Source organism: Acomys russatus, chromosome 31 (assembly GCF_903995435.1).
Source record: "Acomys russatus chromosome 31, mAcoRus1.1, whole genome shotgun sequence".
In the NCBI taxonomy this organism is placed as follows: Eukaryota; Metazoa; Chordata; class Mammalia; order Rodentia; family Muridae; genus Acomys; species Acomys russatus.
Genome location: NC_067167.1, coordinates 8,019,484 through 8,037,733, shown reverse-complemented (window position 1 = coordinate 8,037,733; position 18,250 = coordinate 8,019,484). Strand labels below are relative to the sequence as shown.

The following is an 18,250-nucleotide window of genomic DNA, read 5'->3' as shown; positions in this document are numbered from 1 at the left end:
CTGCAGATCTGAGTTTATGCATTATTGTAAACTTTGCTAACTAAGCCATCTCCCTATCCATGAGTCTTTATTTTTTTTCAGTGTCCTTTTTTGTTAAAAAAAAAAAAAGTTATTTTATGTGTATACACATGTCTGCACAACTGTGTGCCATGTGTATATAAATGCCTGCAGCCAGGCGATGGTGTGAGATCCCTGGAGCTGGTGTTACAGGAGGTTGTGAGCTGCCGGTCATCGTTGCTGAGAACTGAACTTAGGCCCTCTGGAAGAAGAGCAGTATTTGATGTTCTTAAGTGGCAAGCCATCCCTCTATGCCTCAGTCATTTGAACGCCATTTTGCCATCTCCTGGGAAGAACATTTTATGGTAGCGCCTCGCTGAGGACGATTTGTCAAGCCATTCTTTTACATATCATTTAAATATTCTCCTCAGCCCCTGTCACTCTGTCTCTTTAGTTCTCCCTTCACAAGCCCCTCTTCCTGTCCAGACAGATGTCCCCATAGTTCAGAGCACACGACATAGCTGTCGCACTTGTTGTTTCCCTTGCTGGGAGTCTCCTCCAACTACTGTGGCAGCATAGGTTTGTAGTGAGAAAGATTCTCTTTCTTACTGGTCACATTAGCAAATGGATTCCACTTTCTGAGCCTTGGCTGTTTCCATCTGAAAGATGGGTATGGTGCCAGCCTCGTAGCTTTCTGTTTTGTTTTGCCTCCTTTGGGTTTTGATGTTGTTGACTCGGGTTCTCACTGGGTAGCTCAGGCCATGCCCGGACACACTACATAGCCCAAGCTCACCTCAAACCCCAAATCCTGCCACTTCATCATCCTCTGAGTGCTAGGATTACAGGCTTGTATCAACATGCCTGGCTTTTATGTGACTATCATGAAAATTAACTAAAACGGTGGCTACCCAGCGCCTGGCACCTAGAACAAGCTCCCTGAATATGAGCTGCTGTTTGCTGTTACAAAGCTTAAATCCCAAATCCTCTGTGAAACCATAATTATCCAATTCCATTTACACACCAATCTGCGTTTCCCTCTTTAATAGCATCTATGGTCAGGAGTTTATAGTATTTAAATATTCTTAACTTCTTGTGTGTCATTCTCCCCAAATAGACTCCAAAGTGAACTAGGACATAGGTCATGTCTGATGCCAACACAAGTGCCTACAGGAGCCAGGAAAAGAACAGAAAATAGACTTGGTGTAAGAAAAATGGGGAGGAGAGAGGACTCCGGCCAACCCCAGGGCACAGCTCACCCTGGCCAATTGTTGTCATGAGGGAATATGGGTCCAGGGTTGCCAGCCCTCAGCTTTTTCATAAGGAGCCAGGAATCCAGATTCTTCTGTACAAAGTCCTGGGGTTGAAAAGCTGAGCCAATGCTGCTCAGGCTGAACAAAGCATGCCTGTGAGACCCCCGTTGGTGACAGCTGCCTGACTTACATGGTCCCTATAAAGTTTCAGCCTCATCTGGGCCTCTGACATCACTTCTGCAGAGAAACAATGCTGTGAGTGGCAGTTAGGGATCTTGGCTAAATTTGAAGGCTGATTTTCATGCATCCCAGATCCAAAGCCCAAGACAGCGCAGCCGCCCCCCCCCCAAAAAAAAAACCTACACTGTACATGGAGCTAGTTCCCCTGGGTCAAACACAGAGGTCCACTTGGTGACACTGAGGTCACACGCATTGGTGTGGACCTCCATTTTGTTCACTATTGTTTCCTTAATTTATTTATAATTTTTAAAATGTGGAACATTTGATGAATTGGCATATCATCCTTATACAGGGGCCATGCTAGGCTTCTCTGCTTTCTTATGTTGGGAGCACTTCTTAGCCCTCAGCAAATGTGTGTTGAGTTAAAGATCTCATCTTTATTCCTCTGTTTACCATGAACCTGTTCAATATATGCCATCGAGGACCGTTTTGCTCACCATGATACAACCCCAGCTTGGCAAGTGATAAGATCAATAGTTACTTTGTAAATGGTTGAAATGAGCCATCCATCAAATGCCAAGCACTCACTGTGTGCCACAGAATACGTGGGACTTCAGGGACCCTGAGGTGACTGGATACTCCCTCAGCCTCTAGGTATTTGGTCACCTAGAAAGGGTTGCATAAGATATTTACCGGAACATGAGAATCAGCAGGAACTATGCCATACGCCCTGATCCCAGGAGAGAGCAGTGGACGGAATGGCTGGACCACCGCCTGCGCCCCCCCCCCCCCCCCCACTCCCACCTTGGCTCTACTGTTCGCCTGTGTCCCTGGGGTCATATTCACACATGAGGTTTGGGTATGAAATGACTGAGCTGGTTTTCTTTCAATGCCGTGTTGGAATGAGCCAAATGAGTGCCAGCCTTTCAAGTGGGCACCTCAGGAGGCCGTGCCCTCATTCTACTTGAGTTGAGACAGTGCTGGACCTCTTCTCTGTCAAGTGCCCTCAGCATGCGTTTAAAGCTACCTGAGGACATTTATTCTACTGCTTAAGGATATAACTTATTTTACACCCCCACCCCCAAATTTGGGAAAACTGGTATTCATCACTTTGCCCCCCTAAACTTGCTTTCAGTTTAGTTTTCTTTCTTTCTCCTCCTCCTCTTCTTCTTCTTCTTCTTTTTTCTTTTGAGTTGTTTCCTAAAATCCAATGATCAAAGGAGAAATGTTTTCTACTGGTGAGTTCATTGAGCTGTATGTGCTCCAGGCTCCGAGTTGTCCTGTGTCACAGCATTGTAGGAATATGGGTGACACAGACCCCTGACAGGCCAGTGTTGATGGGAGCAGAATCCACTTGGATGCCTAAGTTCTGGTGTTTAGATTAATCATCATCATCATTCAAAACTTGTTTAGACTTATTCTATGTTCTCAGTGCCGAGAAACATAGGTCTCCAAAAGTGTCTTATGGAAAAGAAAATTGAGGGAGCCCAATGTCACCCACAGAGCGCCTGAGCCCAGTACTTATAAGGCTTGCTACATACCCTTTGCTTTGGTATCAACAGCCACCCTAAAAGGCAGTTACCGCTATCACTTAGGTAACTTGCTCAAAGTCACCACGCCAATAAATAGTTTGGGGCTTGAACCCAGTTGCGGAGTGGACATTTCCTTCTACGGAACCCTTAACTGCCCGTAGGAAGGCGTGGGGCACCTGTAAGCTCTTTCTTAGCTTAGCTTTAAAGGTCAGATGGGACCTGATCTAATCTGTGCGTAGCCAGGTCATTGTCACCACAGGGTACAGGGACTGGGGACCTGGCCTGGAGAAATGTCCCAGGAATGAATGCAAAGGGACCTACTGACCCCAGGGATGACCAGGGTCAGCCCTCTTCAACTTGCTGGGCCCTGGTTTCTCATCATGGAGGGCGCGAACTGTTTCCCGAGGCCTTCCCAGACTGGAAGGCAGGGGAGCTGACACATCCTCTTGCTGTTAACTTTGCTCACTGGCATGGGTGTTCATCTCCTTAGGCTGGAGGAAAACTACGAGATTGCAGAAGGCGTCTGCATCCCTCGCAGTGCTCTCTACATGCACTACCTGGATTTCTGTGAGAAGAATGACACCCAGCCTGTCAATGCCGCCAGCTTCGGGAAGGTGAGTCCAGCCTTGCCCCAGTGGGCCCTGGCCACACCCATGCCCCTTTTCCCCCACCCACTGTAAATAATTCATATACTTTTACTTTTTTCTAATTACATTTATTTGGTGAGAGAGAAGCAGACAGACAGACGGACAGAGGTCCATTTGTCAAAGTGGAGTTCTCAACTTTCACTGTGTGAGTCTTGGGACTCAAACTCAGATCATCTCAGGTTGGGCGGCAGGTGCCGTCGAGTCCTTCCGAGGGCCCGTGACACACACACAGTGTTAGCCATTTTCCCTCTCATTTTATGAAGTTACTAAAATGTATACGCTGGTGATTTTGCTGTAATATTTTGCTGCCAAAGTCCTCACACAGTCATAATAAAACAGGAGCAAATCAAATCCCCCAGCAAAGCAATCTACAGTATTTGGAAATACTTGCCTGTAAACTTTCAGTCAAGGAGGAACATTACAAAGAAGCCAACGTCCTCTGCTTGACTTTCCTCTGCATTTAAACCCGCACAAACTGCTATCTGTTCTGTGAGAGGCCAAGTACATTCTACATCTGACAGTGAGCCTAGGACAGGAAAGGCACTTGGCTTGGTTATGTGAATGCCTCGGAGAGACTAGGGAACAGTGCTGGACTGTGAGACTGGCCGTCTGCCCCCCTGCGCCCCCCTCCCCGGCTGCGAGTGGTACTATTTCTAACGTGTGGCAAGTCCTGTGCTAAAGCAATGGTACGAGGGCCTAGGATGGGTTCCAACATGCTGCCCTGAGGGGAACAAAGAGCATCCCACATCTCATGACACCAGACGTGCTGACACATTCTTGAGGTGGCCACAGTGGCTAGGTGTGTGGATACGTGGGCAGCTTGCGTGACTTTTAAAATTTTACCCTGAAGCCACTCTGAGCCTCCACTGTCTCATGGGACGCAACAAGGGTTTAGGAGAGGAGTAAGCAGGTGATGGAAAATAGTGTTTTCTTGGTCACCCAGCAACCCAGACATTTATTAATCACCTCTTGCTTGTGATCACAACTGTTGGTGTTATGAATTCATCTTTGAAATTTCTGTGTCCAGATGTGAACAGCCATTTATTAACTGCAATTATGGAGAAAACAAAACAAAGCAAACCTAACACCACTGGTTTACTCGTGTAAAGATTCTATTAAAAGCCTGGCAGCAATGGCACATGCCTTTAATCCCACCATTCGGGAGGCAGGGGCGGGCAGATCTCTGTGAGTTCGAGGCCAGCCTGGTCTACAAAGCAAGTCCAGGACAGCCAAGGCTACACAGAGAGACCCTGTCTCAAAAATCAACCAAACAAACAAACCCTCCCCAAATTCTGCAGCCCTGTGGTCATCTTGGCGTTTCCTTGGACTCCTACTTTAGGAGACTTTGGCTGAATTCTCTGCTTCCTGCCTAGCATCCTGGCTACATTCCTATTTTAAGCCTTGAGCCTTCTTCAAAATGTGCTCAAATCCCCAGAGGTTTGTGGTGAACCCTGACTTGGGACTCCTCCTTCTGTCTGTGCCATGTCTCCTACCCCTGTGCTCTTCAGCCTGGTGTCGTCAGCCACCCATAGCCGTCTACCTCATTGAAACACACACAAAAGCCAGAGCTCAGGCCACTAGCAGTTGTAGGGATCAAACTGCAAACATCCCATGGCAACACATGGCTGGAGACCACCCTATTGGATGGCACCTAATCACTGCAGAAGGTTCTATGGGACAACCCTTGCTCCATACCGCAACGGGCCACAGATAAAAACATGGTGCCTCTTGCTTTTCACATGACAGCTCACAGAAAGCTTCTGTGGTCTCGGGAGACTGAAGTTAGCAGGAAAATGTACTTGCTGACCACACTGAGATTGGGCCTTCTTTTCCAGAAGTTTTTTTTTTGGTCCTCAGATCATCTCTATTAGTCCCTTCTCTTGTCTGTCCTACCTTTCTTAGCTTCTCTTCAGCTCCTTTCCAGGCCTAGTTTTCTCTGCATTTCCTTATCTGAGACATCCCTCCTGCCAAATCTCTTCTCTTCTCGGGCTCTTAGTTTCTACTGACACCTTTGACCACACAGGTATCCTCAATGACTCTTCAAAATAGTTCTCCCAATAATAAGCTTTCTTCTTGAGCAGCACCGTGCCAGTTGCTTCCAAGCCAACGATTTAAGCAGCATCCACATTCAGTCATCAGACTGAACTCAAGAAATTATCACAAATATCAGCACACATACACAAGCTCTGGGCAGCGGCTGCCTTGCCATCAGTTTTCAATGTGCTTGAATGGGGATGGTCCTTCCAGCTTCAGAGGCCAGAAGATGCCTGCCAAGGGTCCATGACGCGTTTGTTGCATTGAAATCTCAGTCACATAGTTGCCCATCCCGAGATGCCTGCCTGCTGCAGCCTGCCATCCCCTCAAGAGAAGGGAACCAGTTTTCTGCAAACTTTGGGAAATAACCATGGGCTCTTGAGGGAACCATGCAAACTTGGCGATTCGCCTGTGAACTTTTAAGTTAGAGCATGCAAGTTTCAGTGTTTCTTCCTCATTTTTAAGGAAGACATTCTATTTGGTCATACCCCCATGCCCCACCCCCTTCAGCTGACAAGCAGTGACTCAGACACCAGTGCAGAAACTGTCCCGGGAGGGGGGCAGGGGCGGGCAGCCTTGCTGGAAACCACTGTTGGTAAAGAGGAAGGCCGCATTTTCATTGCCACAAGTAAGACCTGCAGTGTCGGGCCAAACCGTTGGCCAAACTCTGAAAGCAATGGCTTCTGGCAATGCTGTGCAGCACCTTGGGGGCTGGTATCTTAAGTCATTTTCTGTGCTCTCCTTTCTTTACCTTTTAAAAATGTTTTCTCACGTACATATGTGCATGCCTATGTGTGTTCTGCTGTGTGTGTCTGTGTGTGCCCACCTTCCTGCATAGGCATGTAACAAAAGACTTGGCACAAAAGACTTTATTTTGGCTCAAGGCTTGAGGGTAGAGCTTGTCATGGCAGCAAAGTCATGGTGACAGGAACGTGACACAGAGGGTCTAAGGTCAGGAAACAGAGAAACATGGATGATGGCTCTCATTCGCTTGGTCCTTTTTTGCTCAATCCAGGCCCATGGGATGGTGACACCCACATCCTCAGTTAACCTCCTAGAAACATCCTCCTAGACACGCCCAGGTGATTCTAATCCAGTCAAGTTGACAATGAAGATTAACCCTCACAGTGGTCTTCTGTGTGCTCTCTGGTCTTTTTGTTTGTTTGGTTTTGGTTTTGATTTTGTTTTTGTTTTTGTTTTTTGAGATAGGGCTTCTCTGTGTAGCCTTGTAGCCTTAGCTGTCCTGGACTCGCTTTGTAGACCAGGCTGGCCTCGAACTCACAGAGATCCGCCTGCCTCTGCCTCCCAAGTGCTGGGATTAAAGGCGTTGCGCCACCATGGCCGGCAACTCTCTGGTCTTCTTATGAATCTATTTGTCTATTCTTTTGACAATACTGGGATGCTATGGCTACTGTACCTTTACAGTAAGCCTTGAGGTCTAGTAGTTAATAACTACAAGACACCTTTAGGATTTTGATTTGTATTATAGTTAATTTACGCATCAAGGTGTGGGGAACCGCTATCTTAACCAGGTCCCGTCTTCCTGTGCATGTACACAGGATATCGCACCATCACTTTACATCCTGGTCGTAGCCCCCTCCCTCCTACCCTCAAGGTCCCACCCTCCCAAACTCTTCCTCCTACCCCCCTACCCTACTCCTCAGAAAAGGCAGCCATCCCCCAACCCACCCCAGTACATCAAGTCACATCAGGATTGAGTGAATCCTCTTCCACCGAGGCTACGCAAGGCAGCCTCACCAGAGGCAACAGAGTCCATGTTGGAAACAGCTCCCCGACCCCCTTTACTAGGGGACCCACATAAGGACTAAACTGCCCATCAGCTACATATGTGTAGAGGGCCTAAGGTCCAGTCCATGTATGGTCCTTAGTTAGTGCTTCAATCTCTGTATGGCCCCCTGGGCCCAGATTAGTTGACTCTGTTCTCTTCTTGTGGAGTTCTTGTCCCCTCTGGTTCCTTCAATCCTTCCCCTCACCTTATCACAAGCCTCCCCTGAGCTCCTCCTGATGTTTGGCTGTGAGTCTCAGCATTTGCCGCTGAGTGGATCCTCTCAGAGGACAGCTATGCTAGGCTCCTGTCTGCAAGCATTGCAGAGTGTCCTTAACAGTGCCATGGGTTGGCACTGTCCCATGGTTGTTTGTTTGTTTGTTTGTTTTGTTTTTGCTTTGTTTTGTTTTAGCTTTTCTTCGGTTCTCTTTCAACTGAATTTCCTTCACATAAATCTTATACATATTTAACTGGATTTGTTATATACTATCTCATTATTAAGAGTGTTAATACAAACAATGGGATGTTCATTCTTGTATGTAGAAAAACAACTTTTCTATATGAACCTCCTATCTTGCAACATTGTTACAATTTCATTTTAACTTTAACTTTCTGATAGATTTTTTTTTTGTTTCTCAGATAAGTTTTTATTTTCTTCATTGACAATCATGTCTTCTATGAACAAAGACTATTCTATTAATTCTTCTTGATCTATCTTTCATTTCCTTTTCTTCCCTTATTACATTGGCTAGGCCTTCTGGTACAATGTGATATTCTGATGTCATGAACAAACACAACTGCCTTCTTGGAGAATTGGTCCCTTGGTCAGTGTGGTACCCATTCATTTATCCTTGACAGCTTTCCTTGTCTTAAGTCTGTGTTGTCTGAAGTTAATACAACTCCTCATACTTCTTCTGGTTAGTGTTATCTTGGCATGGTTTCTCCATTCATCAGTATCCCTCTTTAAGCATCTTTATATTTACAACGGTTTCGTGTGTGTGTGTGTGTGTGTGTGTGTGTGTGTGTGTGTGTGTGTGTAGACAACATATAGTTGGATCTTGTATCTTGTTTATCTACTTCAACAATTTCTCCCTGACATTACTTCTTTGCTTTCTCAGACACTGTCTTGCAGGATCTTTCTGCACAGCCCAGGCTCTCAGTGTAGCTCATGTTGCCTTGAATCCTGATCTGCCCTCCTTAGCTTCCCGAGGGCTTGAACTACAAGTGTGTGCCACCTGACCAGCACCTGCAATTTCTCTCAGAATGGGTGCAGTTGCCCCACTGACACTCACCGTGACTAGTGACACAGTTGGAACAATATCACCACAGGCGTTAGTTTTCTATTGGTCGTCTGTATTCTTTCTTCTAGCTTTGTATTTCACCATCTCACCACTGTTTACAATTTGATTTCTTTATTTACTTCTATGTTTATTTTCTTAATTGGAGGCAAAGTCTTGCTACGTACCCTAGGTTAGCTTCAAACTTGCATCTGTCCTTCCGAATGCCTGAGTTACGGGTATATGCTATCATGCCTTGATAGTTCATATCTTATTTTAGTACGTTCTATTTTAATTTTTATTTAATTTGTGTGTGTGTGTGTGTGTGTCTGTGCGCGCGCGCGCGTGCGCGTGCATGCGTGCGTGCGTGCACGTGTGGGTCCCTGAAGAGGCCAGAAGAGGGTATTGAATGCTCTGGATCTGGAGTTACGGGTGGTTGTGAGCTGGGAACCAAACTCGAATACCCTGCAAGAGCAGCACTCTTCACAACCTCGCTGTCCTTCCGGGCCCACACACCCAGCATTTACATGGGTGCTAAGGACCTGAACTTGGCTCCTCATGCTTGCACAGGAAGTACTTTTATCACCGAGCCACCCCCACCCCGAGTCCTGAGTAATTACTTTTTGGAGAGAATATCCAGCCACTAAGCCCACTTTGGCCTCAGATTCACTGTATAGGCCAGGCTGGTCTTGAGTTTATGGTACTCCCATTACCTCAGCATCGTGAGTGGTGCCTTGTAGATGAGTGTATACACATTAAATGGTCACGTGTGAGTGTGTACCTGTTACGTGTGATATGTATGGAGACCGTGTCCTCCCCTACTGCTCACCACTGTATCTTTTGACACAGGTTGTTTCACAGAGCCTGGAGTGCGCTGTTTGGCTAGACTGGCTCTCGCGCATGCCTCAGGGATGAATCCACCTGTCTCTTCCCTAGCACTGGGCTACATTGTACTTAGCCATATTGGGTTCTGACATGGGTCCTGGGGATTTGAACTCAGCTCCTCACGCTTGTACAGCAGACAGTTTCCTGAGTGACCTCCCAGCCCCTTTTTATTTTAACTGGACACTTTATGCACCTCTATTCTATCTCCTTATTTGACATATCACTTACACGTGTTTAAAACCTGATTTCCACACTTGCCTGAAATTTACAGAATACATTTACAGCTAGTCAAAGCCGCCTTCAGATAAGGTCGCGGCACCTCACCAGTGACCACCTGCTTTGCCATCATCAACTTCCCCGCCTACCCAGGCGGATGTATACTTTAGTACATTGCTAAACTCTTGTTTTGAACAAAGTGTTATCTGGTAGGTGAATTAAAACAGAGCTTTATTTTTACCCAAAGTTATTGGTTAGAAAAAGAGAAGAGGAGGAGCTAGTAAATTTTTTTTTTTTATCTATGTAAGGCTGCTTCAGATACTTGTGTCTTGGTTGTGACATGGAACCAGGACCTTGACGCGCCCTAGGAAGTGACAGTGCTCTTTGACTTCTTGTGGGGCATGGAGATACATCTATTAGAAAATACCATCAGTTAGAGACGTGTTTAGAGTACTGAACCTACCCAACGGCAAAGCTTAGCCTCACCTGCCTCCCACATGCCCAGGACACTTATGTAGCCTACAGTTGGACAAAATCATCCCAAAAAGGCCCCCTTTGTAAGAAATTTCTCATGTGATCTATTGAACACCTCGACCCCAGTTGCTGGCAGCATCACACACCATCGAATTCTACTTATATGTCCTCACGATCACATGGCCAACTGTAGCTGCCATCACAAGAGAGCATCATCCCACGATGTCTCTGACCTGGAAGAGCATCACAGTTCCTGGCTTCTCCCAAAGGCATGTCCCTTCTGCAGCACCTTAAAGTCAAAATGAAGCCATATTGGGTTTTGATGTGGGCCCTCATGACAGGGCCCTCTCTTGACTCTCCGATGATGAGTCAGTTAAAAGTAGCACAGGTGCTTAGTATGACCACTCAAGACTGCGAGGCTGACACAATCTATGGCCCACCAATTATGGGGTTCCCAGGAAAAGGTAGAAATCTGGGAAGGCATTAGAGCGTTCTGAAAGTGTTTTCAGTCTTTGCTTTGGCAGCACCAGGGATTGAACCCAGGACCTCGTGCATGATAGGCGAGTATTCTACCATTGAGCCACATGCCTATCTGAGGAGAGCTTTGAAAGTGCAATCCAAGCACATGGAGAGGCCATTTATCATCACAAACTCCTGCTTCCAGGAAGGCTTGCTGGCGATGCCAAGTCCTCAGCTGCCCTTGGCTGTAAGCACAGAAGCAGATGAGGATAAAATCCATTACCACGAACAGTCTTCTCCACACACTGAGCTTAAGTTTATTTTTTTTCAGGGATATTAGAGATCTGTTGCTGTGAGTCCCTCACTTTCCACATGGGGAAAGTAAAACTCAGAGGGAGGAAGGGATTTTTCTCAAGTTGGCAGCGTGGCCCTGTGCTAGCTAGCTGAGATGGATGGCGCAGAGACAGGAGTTAAGATGTCAGGAAGCCAGGAAAAGGCAAGTCGGACCACGGAGTGCTACATTTGCATGACTTTAGCTTACGTATAGCTCGCCTTTCCCAGTGAGGACTAGGGGTCACTGGTAGGCTGGACTATGAGGGTGGCTCCTTCTTGCATGTCACAGTCTCTTTTCCTCTTGCTGGGCAGCTTGGTTCAGTGGTGGGACAGCCAAGTGTGTTTGGGGATCTTTGTGGTTCCCTACATATACTGGAGCACAGATGTAAAGAAGGCCTCTTTCTTGAGAGTCCGTCTAGTCTGCCCTGTCCTGGGAGAAGGGGTCACTCACATGGCCATGCAGGTACGAGGAGTAAGAGTGTTCTGAAGGCATATATATCAAGGGGTCTTCTGGAAAGATACCTTTCCATCACTTGAAGGGAAAAAAAATTAATTATACTGATAGCATGCCTTTGTACTTTAAATGCTAGAATGTGTCTTCCTTAGCTTTTAGAATATGTCATCAATTGTCCACATGATTTCCCATTAACATATTTTATTATGTTAATTTGGCTTTCTTAGTGTAGTGCCATGCCAAAAATTCCCAGGTCAAATTAACAGCTGCAAAAGCCTAGACAGTCTAACAGCTGTGGATCCAGTTTCCTTGTCTGTAAAATGGAGCCACAAAAGCAACTATGGGGGCAACTGTGGTGGTAATAACCATGTAAACACCACTTAGCCCGGAATACATCAAATAAAAACACTCAGTGACTGTTACTTACAATTATGATTTCATTTTTATCATAGCAACACTTCATGGCTCTAATACTTCACATTTAAAAAAAAAACATATCATCCCTTATATATGAATGTTCCAACCCTTCTAGATGCTCTTCCTGCTGAGCAATTTTGAAAACTATTGTTCTAAAAGCGTCCCACATCACAGTCACTGCCATCACCACCCGCACTTTTCTTATTATCGTCTGCACAATTATTCCACATTTTGACTTAACCTGTACCTTATGTAACTCACCCCACTCTAACTAAATCAGTCTGCCTGGGCTGTCATAGCCTCACGCACACGTGACACGTCATCCCAGTCAACCCAAGGACAATCGCGGGTTCACACATGGATGTTTGGACTTCTTGCAACTCTGACCCCACGTTACCTGCCTCATGGTTTACTGTCACCTTCCCATACCTAAAGTCTTTCCCAGAATCCTTCGTCCATGTATACACGTGCTTTTAAATTTTCCTTCTGTTCCATTGCAGTCTATATGAATTTCTTGTAGAAACTTCTCTCGAAGAATTTTCTCAGCAGTAGATTTTCAAAGCTCATGTGTGAGTAGATGACATCTAGGAAATATGTGTATATAATAATGTGTGTGTGTGTGTGTGTGTGTGTGTGTGTGTGTGTGTGTGAGTGCAGATAGATTAGATCATTATGCCCCATGGCAAAATTGCTCTAGCTAATACTTCAAGGAAGATGCGCAGAAGTTGAATGTTTCAAAATCTTTATTCATACCCACAACCAGGCTTCAACTTTTCCTTCTTTGAAAAAGGGCTAGGTTTATTGTCAAAAAAAAAAAAAAAAAAAAAAAAAAAGTGACTCTTTCGTTTCTTCTAGATTTAAATTGGTGAGAATCAGAGATCCTTAGCCAACTTCTGTCCTGAATCAGCATTTTCTCCCATTAAAAAAAAAAAAAAAAAACTAATTTCTGAAGTATAATTTCAATAAGAAGCCACAAAATTCCCACAACGAATGCTTATAAAACACAGCATGTTATGGTATTAAATTTCAACTTATGTATGGCTGGCCTTTCTTTTTCCCACAACCCAAGTGACCCCTGAACAGGGACCCACAGTTCTTCAAGACACACCTTCCAGCGTACTTGACTCATCACTGTACCCAGAAGCAGATCTCCTTCTGTATGTGGGAGAATTTGTATTTGTTCTGTCACTCTGGAATGCTTTCCGATCATTTTTTTGGTGAATCTTGCCTGCTGAGGGTTGGTTGAATCTGCTGAAACAATCAAAAGCCTGGGAGGGGGGAGGGGTGCTAAAGTGCAGAACCAAAGTGCAGGGCTTAAATTGAAGGCTGTCTGTACAAGAGAGGGACTGGGGTGCTCTGCTGCATTGGGGGGCGGGGCATCTATTGAGACACAGCCCAAAACGACAGACCAGAGGATTCATGTGCAATTGATGGACATCTTGCTGGCTCCATGGTGCAAAGTGTTAGTGAAAGTAAAGGTCAAGCAAGGTCAGTGAGATCAGATTCAGGCTTCTTCCACTGCCAAGAGGTTGGAATCCAAGCAGCTAGACCATTACATGCCAGGTCTCGGTTGTGACTGTTCTAGGATAACTTTTAATACCAAGAGCAACATCTCTCAAATAGTGTGTGCTGCTCAGTGACGCTCATGGGTGTCTGTTCCCCTACCTACTCTTCTCTCTCTCCATCCTACTGTGGGGCCACGGTGCAGCCACGTCATTCCAGGAACGCATATCCACGACTTGTGGACTATGCACGGCTGTCCTGCGCATCGGGTCTCCTCAAGGCAAGGCTGGACCACGTGCATGAGCCACTCACTACCACCTAAGAACATTCCAGCAGCTTCAGAAGGCATAGTTCTCCTGACCGGCCCCACTTCCCACCCACCCCCACTCCTGTCCCCCAAGCCCCCAGCTCCGTCTAGCCTAGCTGAAAGAGAGAAGGGTGGGATTCAGGAGTAATTAAAGGGAATTTGGAAGGCTCGGATGTTGCGGAATGTTAGATCAGTAGCTAGACCAGCATGTGGTATTCTTTAGGCAGGCTTCATTGAATCCACACAAATAAAGACAGAGGGGCCTGCCTGCCCGTCTGCTCATTTATCAAACAGTGAAGCTCAGCCTTCACAGTCTCACAAAAGTGTTTTTACTGTTTGCTGAGTCTTGCTCCAGAAATTAAAAGCTGAGCAGCCCTCGTGGGGCTGAGCCGACCCTGCGTCGTTGGATACTCCCAACGAAATTGTGCTGGGCTTTCAGATTCAGGGACCAGTTGATTATTTAGTGAAAGGAGAGGCGACTCATTTGTAATTTGCAGCCCATAAGAAACACTTAAAGAAAAAGAGAAAGAGAGAATGAGAAAGGAAAAAAGAAAGAAAAAAGAGAAAAAGGAAGAAAGAAAAGAAAAGACAGAAAACAGCCAAACCTCCTTCCCACAGGATTTCGTTGCGGCTGCAGGGAGGAGGTACCATCTGCAACAGCTTTTCTTTGCTGAGAGTGGGGAAAGTCTTGAACTCCTCTGGAGCAGGCAAGGAGTGATGCATCACAGGCTGCCTCCTCTCATCCCCCCCCCCCCCATGCCTAGCTCTGAACAAAACAGCCCCCTCTTGGTTCCTGAAAAAGCCTTTCATTGTTGTGGTTGTTGACGTCATTGTGTTTGTTTGCAAGATACCTTTTCCAGCCTTTCATTTTAGCACATGCTCAAAATGTGCAAACTCCCTTCTACGCCGGGGAGGGAGGTGGAGGAGGGGGAAGCTCAGTCGGTAAAAGCACTTGCTGTGTCAGCACAAGGACCTGAGTTCAAATCCCAAGCACCCTGCTGAAACACCTGGCATGGCTGTACACACGTCTGTAACCCCAATGCAGGGGGTCGAGGGTGACACAGTAACAGGAAGGTAAACCGATGGCCACCAGCCCAGCTCTAGGTTAAGAGAGACCCTTCCTCATAGAAACGAGGCAGAGAGTGGCAGAGCAGGACAACGAATCTTCTCCTTTTGTCTCTATACACATCCTCATACATATGTGTGCACGTGCGAGCACGCACACACACACACATGTGCATGCACGTGCACACACATGCACACGCACAGAGCGCTTTGAGTGCATCTTGTCAACACTGGCTTCTCATTCTTGATTAAGCAGCTTTACATTTGAGAAACTATGAGGTAAACATAATAAACCATTGGCAGTAAACACAAACACCGTTATGCTCCAGGCTATCTCAGCTTGCCTTCTCCTAACACACCGGGAACATCTCTGTACATCCACATCTCCGCCTGCCTGGGCAGCAGCAGCAGCCTGTTGGCTGGTCTCCTGGCTGCTGCCCCGCCCCCTACAGACAGCTCTCCACTCAGCCGCCATGCTGGGCTTTCCCTTCCGCTTGGAGCTGATCTCCACTCCTTTCTTTCTCATACCCTAAGGTTTCCCCAGCTGACCCTGCCATAGCAGAGCACTTACAAGGGCCCACAGCTGTAAGCTCAATTTTCTTAACCACTATATTTTATTACAACTTATTAATCGAGCGTACATCACTTATAACCCGACTAACCAAAACAGTAGGAAAAGAGGATTAAGGAACACTCTAACAAAACCATAAGGATATCAGTTCTGAGGAACTCCTGGCATAATCAGGATTTCTTCTGCTGGAACCTGGGGTAACCAGAACCCCGAACCTCAGCAGGAGCCGGAGCCCCGAAGCCTTCCCTCAAGCAGTTCTCTCTAGGAGCATCTTGAAGTGGAGCGATGAACAGCCACAAACTATCCCAAGTCTCCAAAGGCCCCATCTCCAGTTCTGGGCTCATTTATATATCTCCTCCCAGAGTCTGCTCATGGCATCTTTTCAGCTGGCAACAATCAAGCTCCCGCACGAGGTGGTTGGTCTTCTAGTGGATTAACCTCACCTGTTCTCCCACAAGACCATTCCAATCCCGCACTTGGGATCCTAAAAAAAAAAAAAAAGGTTTATCTATCCTTCACACAGCCCTCTTTCTGGTCTCTCCTAGCTTGAGGCTTCATCTCTCATGTCTCTTGATTGAGTTTCATCCATCATCCATATCCCCCGCTCCCCCCAGTCTCCATGAGCAGGGCCTTTGGAGCCCCAGACCCTGGAAGAAATATCCTGGGATTCCAATCCCTCACTTTCTTTCAGTTACCACTCCGATCCACGTTGTCAAGGTCCTCAAAACGTAAACAAAAGAACAGCCCTGCGCACACATCCCCCATTCCCTCACCCCACACTTTTGACCTCCTCTGTGGTAAGTCTCTGGTTTCAGCCAGCATGGGTTATTCTCTCCCTTTTGGCCTTTTCACGTTGACATGTACGTTTCTGGACAGAGGGCGTTTCTATTTTGTTTGCCATCATTTCCCTGGGGCCTCACACGATGTCCAGATTGTAGAAGGTACACTATGAAAGCTGTTGAGAGAACCTAAGCCATGGTCCGTTATCCAACCTATCATGGTTAATGGGGCCACACACTGCTGAGCGTGAAGAGTCATAGGAAATGAGACCAAAGATTCAGTTCCCACAGAGTCTGAGAGGCCTAAGGTAGGCATTGGTAGAGCTGGGTTGGCCATTTGCTTACAAAGATCCTACGGAATGCTGGCAACATGAATCCAAGGTAGAGCCCTTGCCTCTTGGATATGAGCCCCTGGGTTTTGTGCCCAGCACTGAATAAATGAGGTCGGGATTTGGGAAAGACACTAGTCAACAGATGTAAAGTTTCACTTAGGAAGAGTAAACTCTAAGTGTCTTTTGTACAGCATAGTGACCAAAGCAAATAATGCACTATATTCCTGATAATTGCCACGAGAGTGTTTTAGGTGTCCTCCCTGCACACACAGGAAGAGACAAGTGTGTGAGGTGATGCTTATCCTGATTAGCCTAATCTGTTCATTTCGTCATACATACATATTTCAGACCACCATCGTCTTATTCAGTGTTCTATTGCTGTGGAGAGACATAATGACTGAAGCAACTTTTTATAAAAGAAAGCATTTAGTGGTGGAGGGAGGTGGGGCTGGCTTTACAGTTTCAGAGGTTTGGTCCATTATCATCATAGTGGGAGCATGGGAACAGGCATGGCAGGGCAGGCATGGTGCTGGAGAGGTAGTTGAGAGCTACATCCTGTTCCACATGGTGGAAGAGGGAGGGAAGGAGAGAGGGAGGGTGGGAGAGAGGAGGGGGAGGAGAGAGGGAGGAGGAAAAGGAGGAGGAGGAGGAGGAGGAGGAGGAGGAAAGAGACTGGGCCTGAGATATTTTTAAACCTGAAAGCCCACACCCCCTGACACACTTCCTCCAACAAGGTGACACCCCCTTATCCTTCTAATTCTTTCAAACAATACTTTCTGGTGAGTAGGCTGTCAAATGTCTGAGCCTAACAGGATCATTCTTATTCAAAGCACCACAACTATATTGCATGCCATAAACACTTAGGTATTTCTTGGCCAATTTAAAAGGAATCATATAATCATGGTTACCAATCAAGTGGCCCAGGGGAGGGGGGATTTCTGAGAGGAAATAAGGTCAAAGCTGAGATTTGAAAGGTACATGAATATCAAGTAGACAAAGGGCATGGAGGAAGGTTCCAGACCATGAGAACAGCTATGGGAAAATCCCGAGTAAGAGAGCAATGACTCTGTGAAACTTGGAATCAGTTCCAGATGACCAAAGCACAGGGTCAGGAGAGGTCAGCTGGAAGGAAGGCAGGACCCATCTGGTGGAACCTGGTAGGATCAGGCTTTGTCCGGAGGCACCATGAAAAAGTGGTCATGGTGGAGCATGCCTGAAGGCACAGGGCAGGGAGAGGACATTAAGGAACGGTCCCAGGCAGATAGAGGTGAGCACATATAGGTAGAGCCAGGGTATATGTGAAATGGAGGGAAAGGGAAGCATTGTCACACTACAGGAGACAGATGCACGTGTGACTCGGAGTGGGGAGGACTCCCCCCCCCCCCAGGGGACTGGGAAGAACTCAGGGGAACGGTGTTTGCACTGAGGAGCAAGGACACAGCAGCATGAGGTAGAGAAGGCCACGGGCAGAGGGTACAGACACGATGGCCTGAGAAGCCCTCAGAGGATGCCACTTTGAACACTCTAAAGGAGACAGAACTCCAGTTCACATGGGGACATTAGAGGGAAAGATGAGGCATTGGAGTTTCTGGTGAAAGGGTTTCCGTGGAGTCAGGTGGTCCTCAGGGTCAGAGGGTCCACAGGACTGGCAAGAATCTGGTTCATTGCTTCCGTAAATCTACTTGGGAACTTCAAGTATTCAAACAGAATGGTGTGTGTGTGTGTGTGTGTGTGTGTGTGTGTGTGTGTGTG

At 46.7% G+C, this 18,250-nt stretch overlaps 1 protein-coding gene and 1 non-coding gene across 2 annotated transcripts in view; one reads left to right on the top strand and one right to left on the bottom strand.

Moving 5' to 3' along the window:
• The window catches only part of Rfx4 (regulatory factor X4), a 158,230-nt gene that overhangs the window by 61,149 nt on the left and 78,831 nt on the right, over positions 1–18,250 (top strand). Inside the window, exon 4 of the mRNA XM_051139870.1 lies at positions 3,450–3,573. Within this exon, the coding sequence (XP_050995827.1) occupies positions 3,450–3,573 (124 nt within the window). The remainder of the gene's footprint in view (positions 1–3,449; positions 3,574–18,250) is intronic.
• On the bottom strand, positions 1,735–1,838 carry LOC127183819 (U6 spliceosomal RNA). The gene has a single exon (XR_007830069.1). It is a non-coding gene; the product is annotated as a U6 spliceosomal RNA (small nuclear RNA).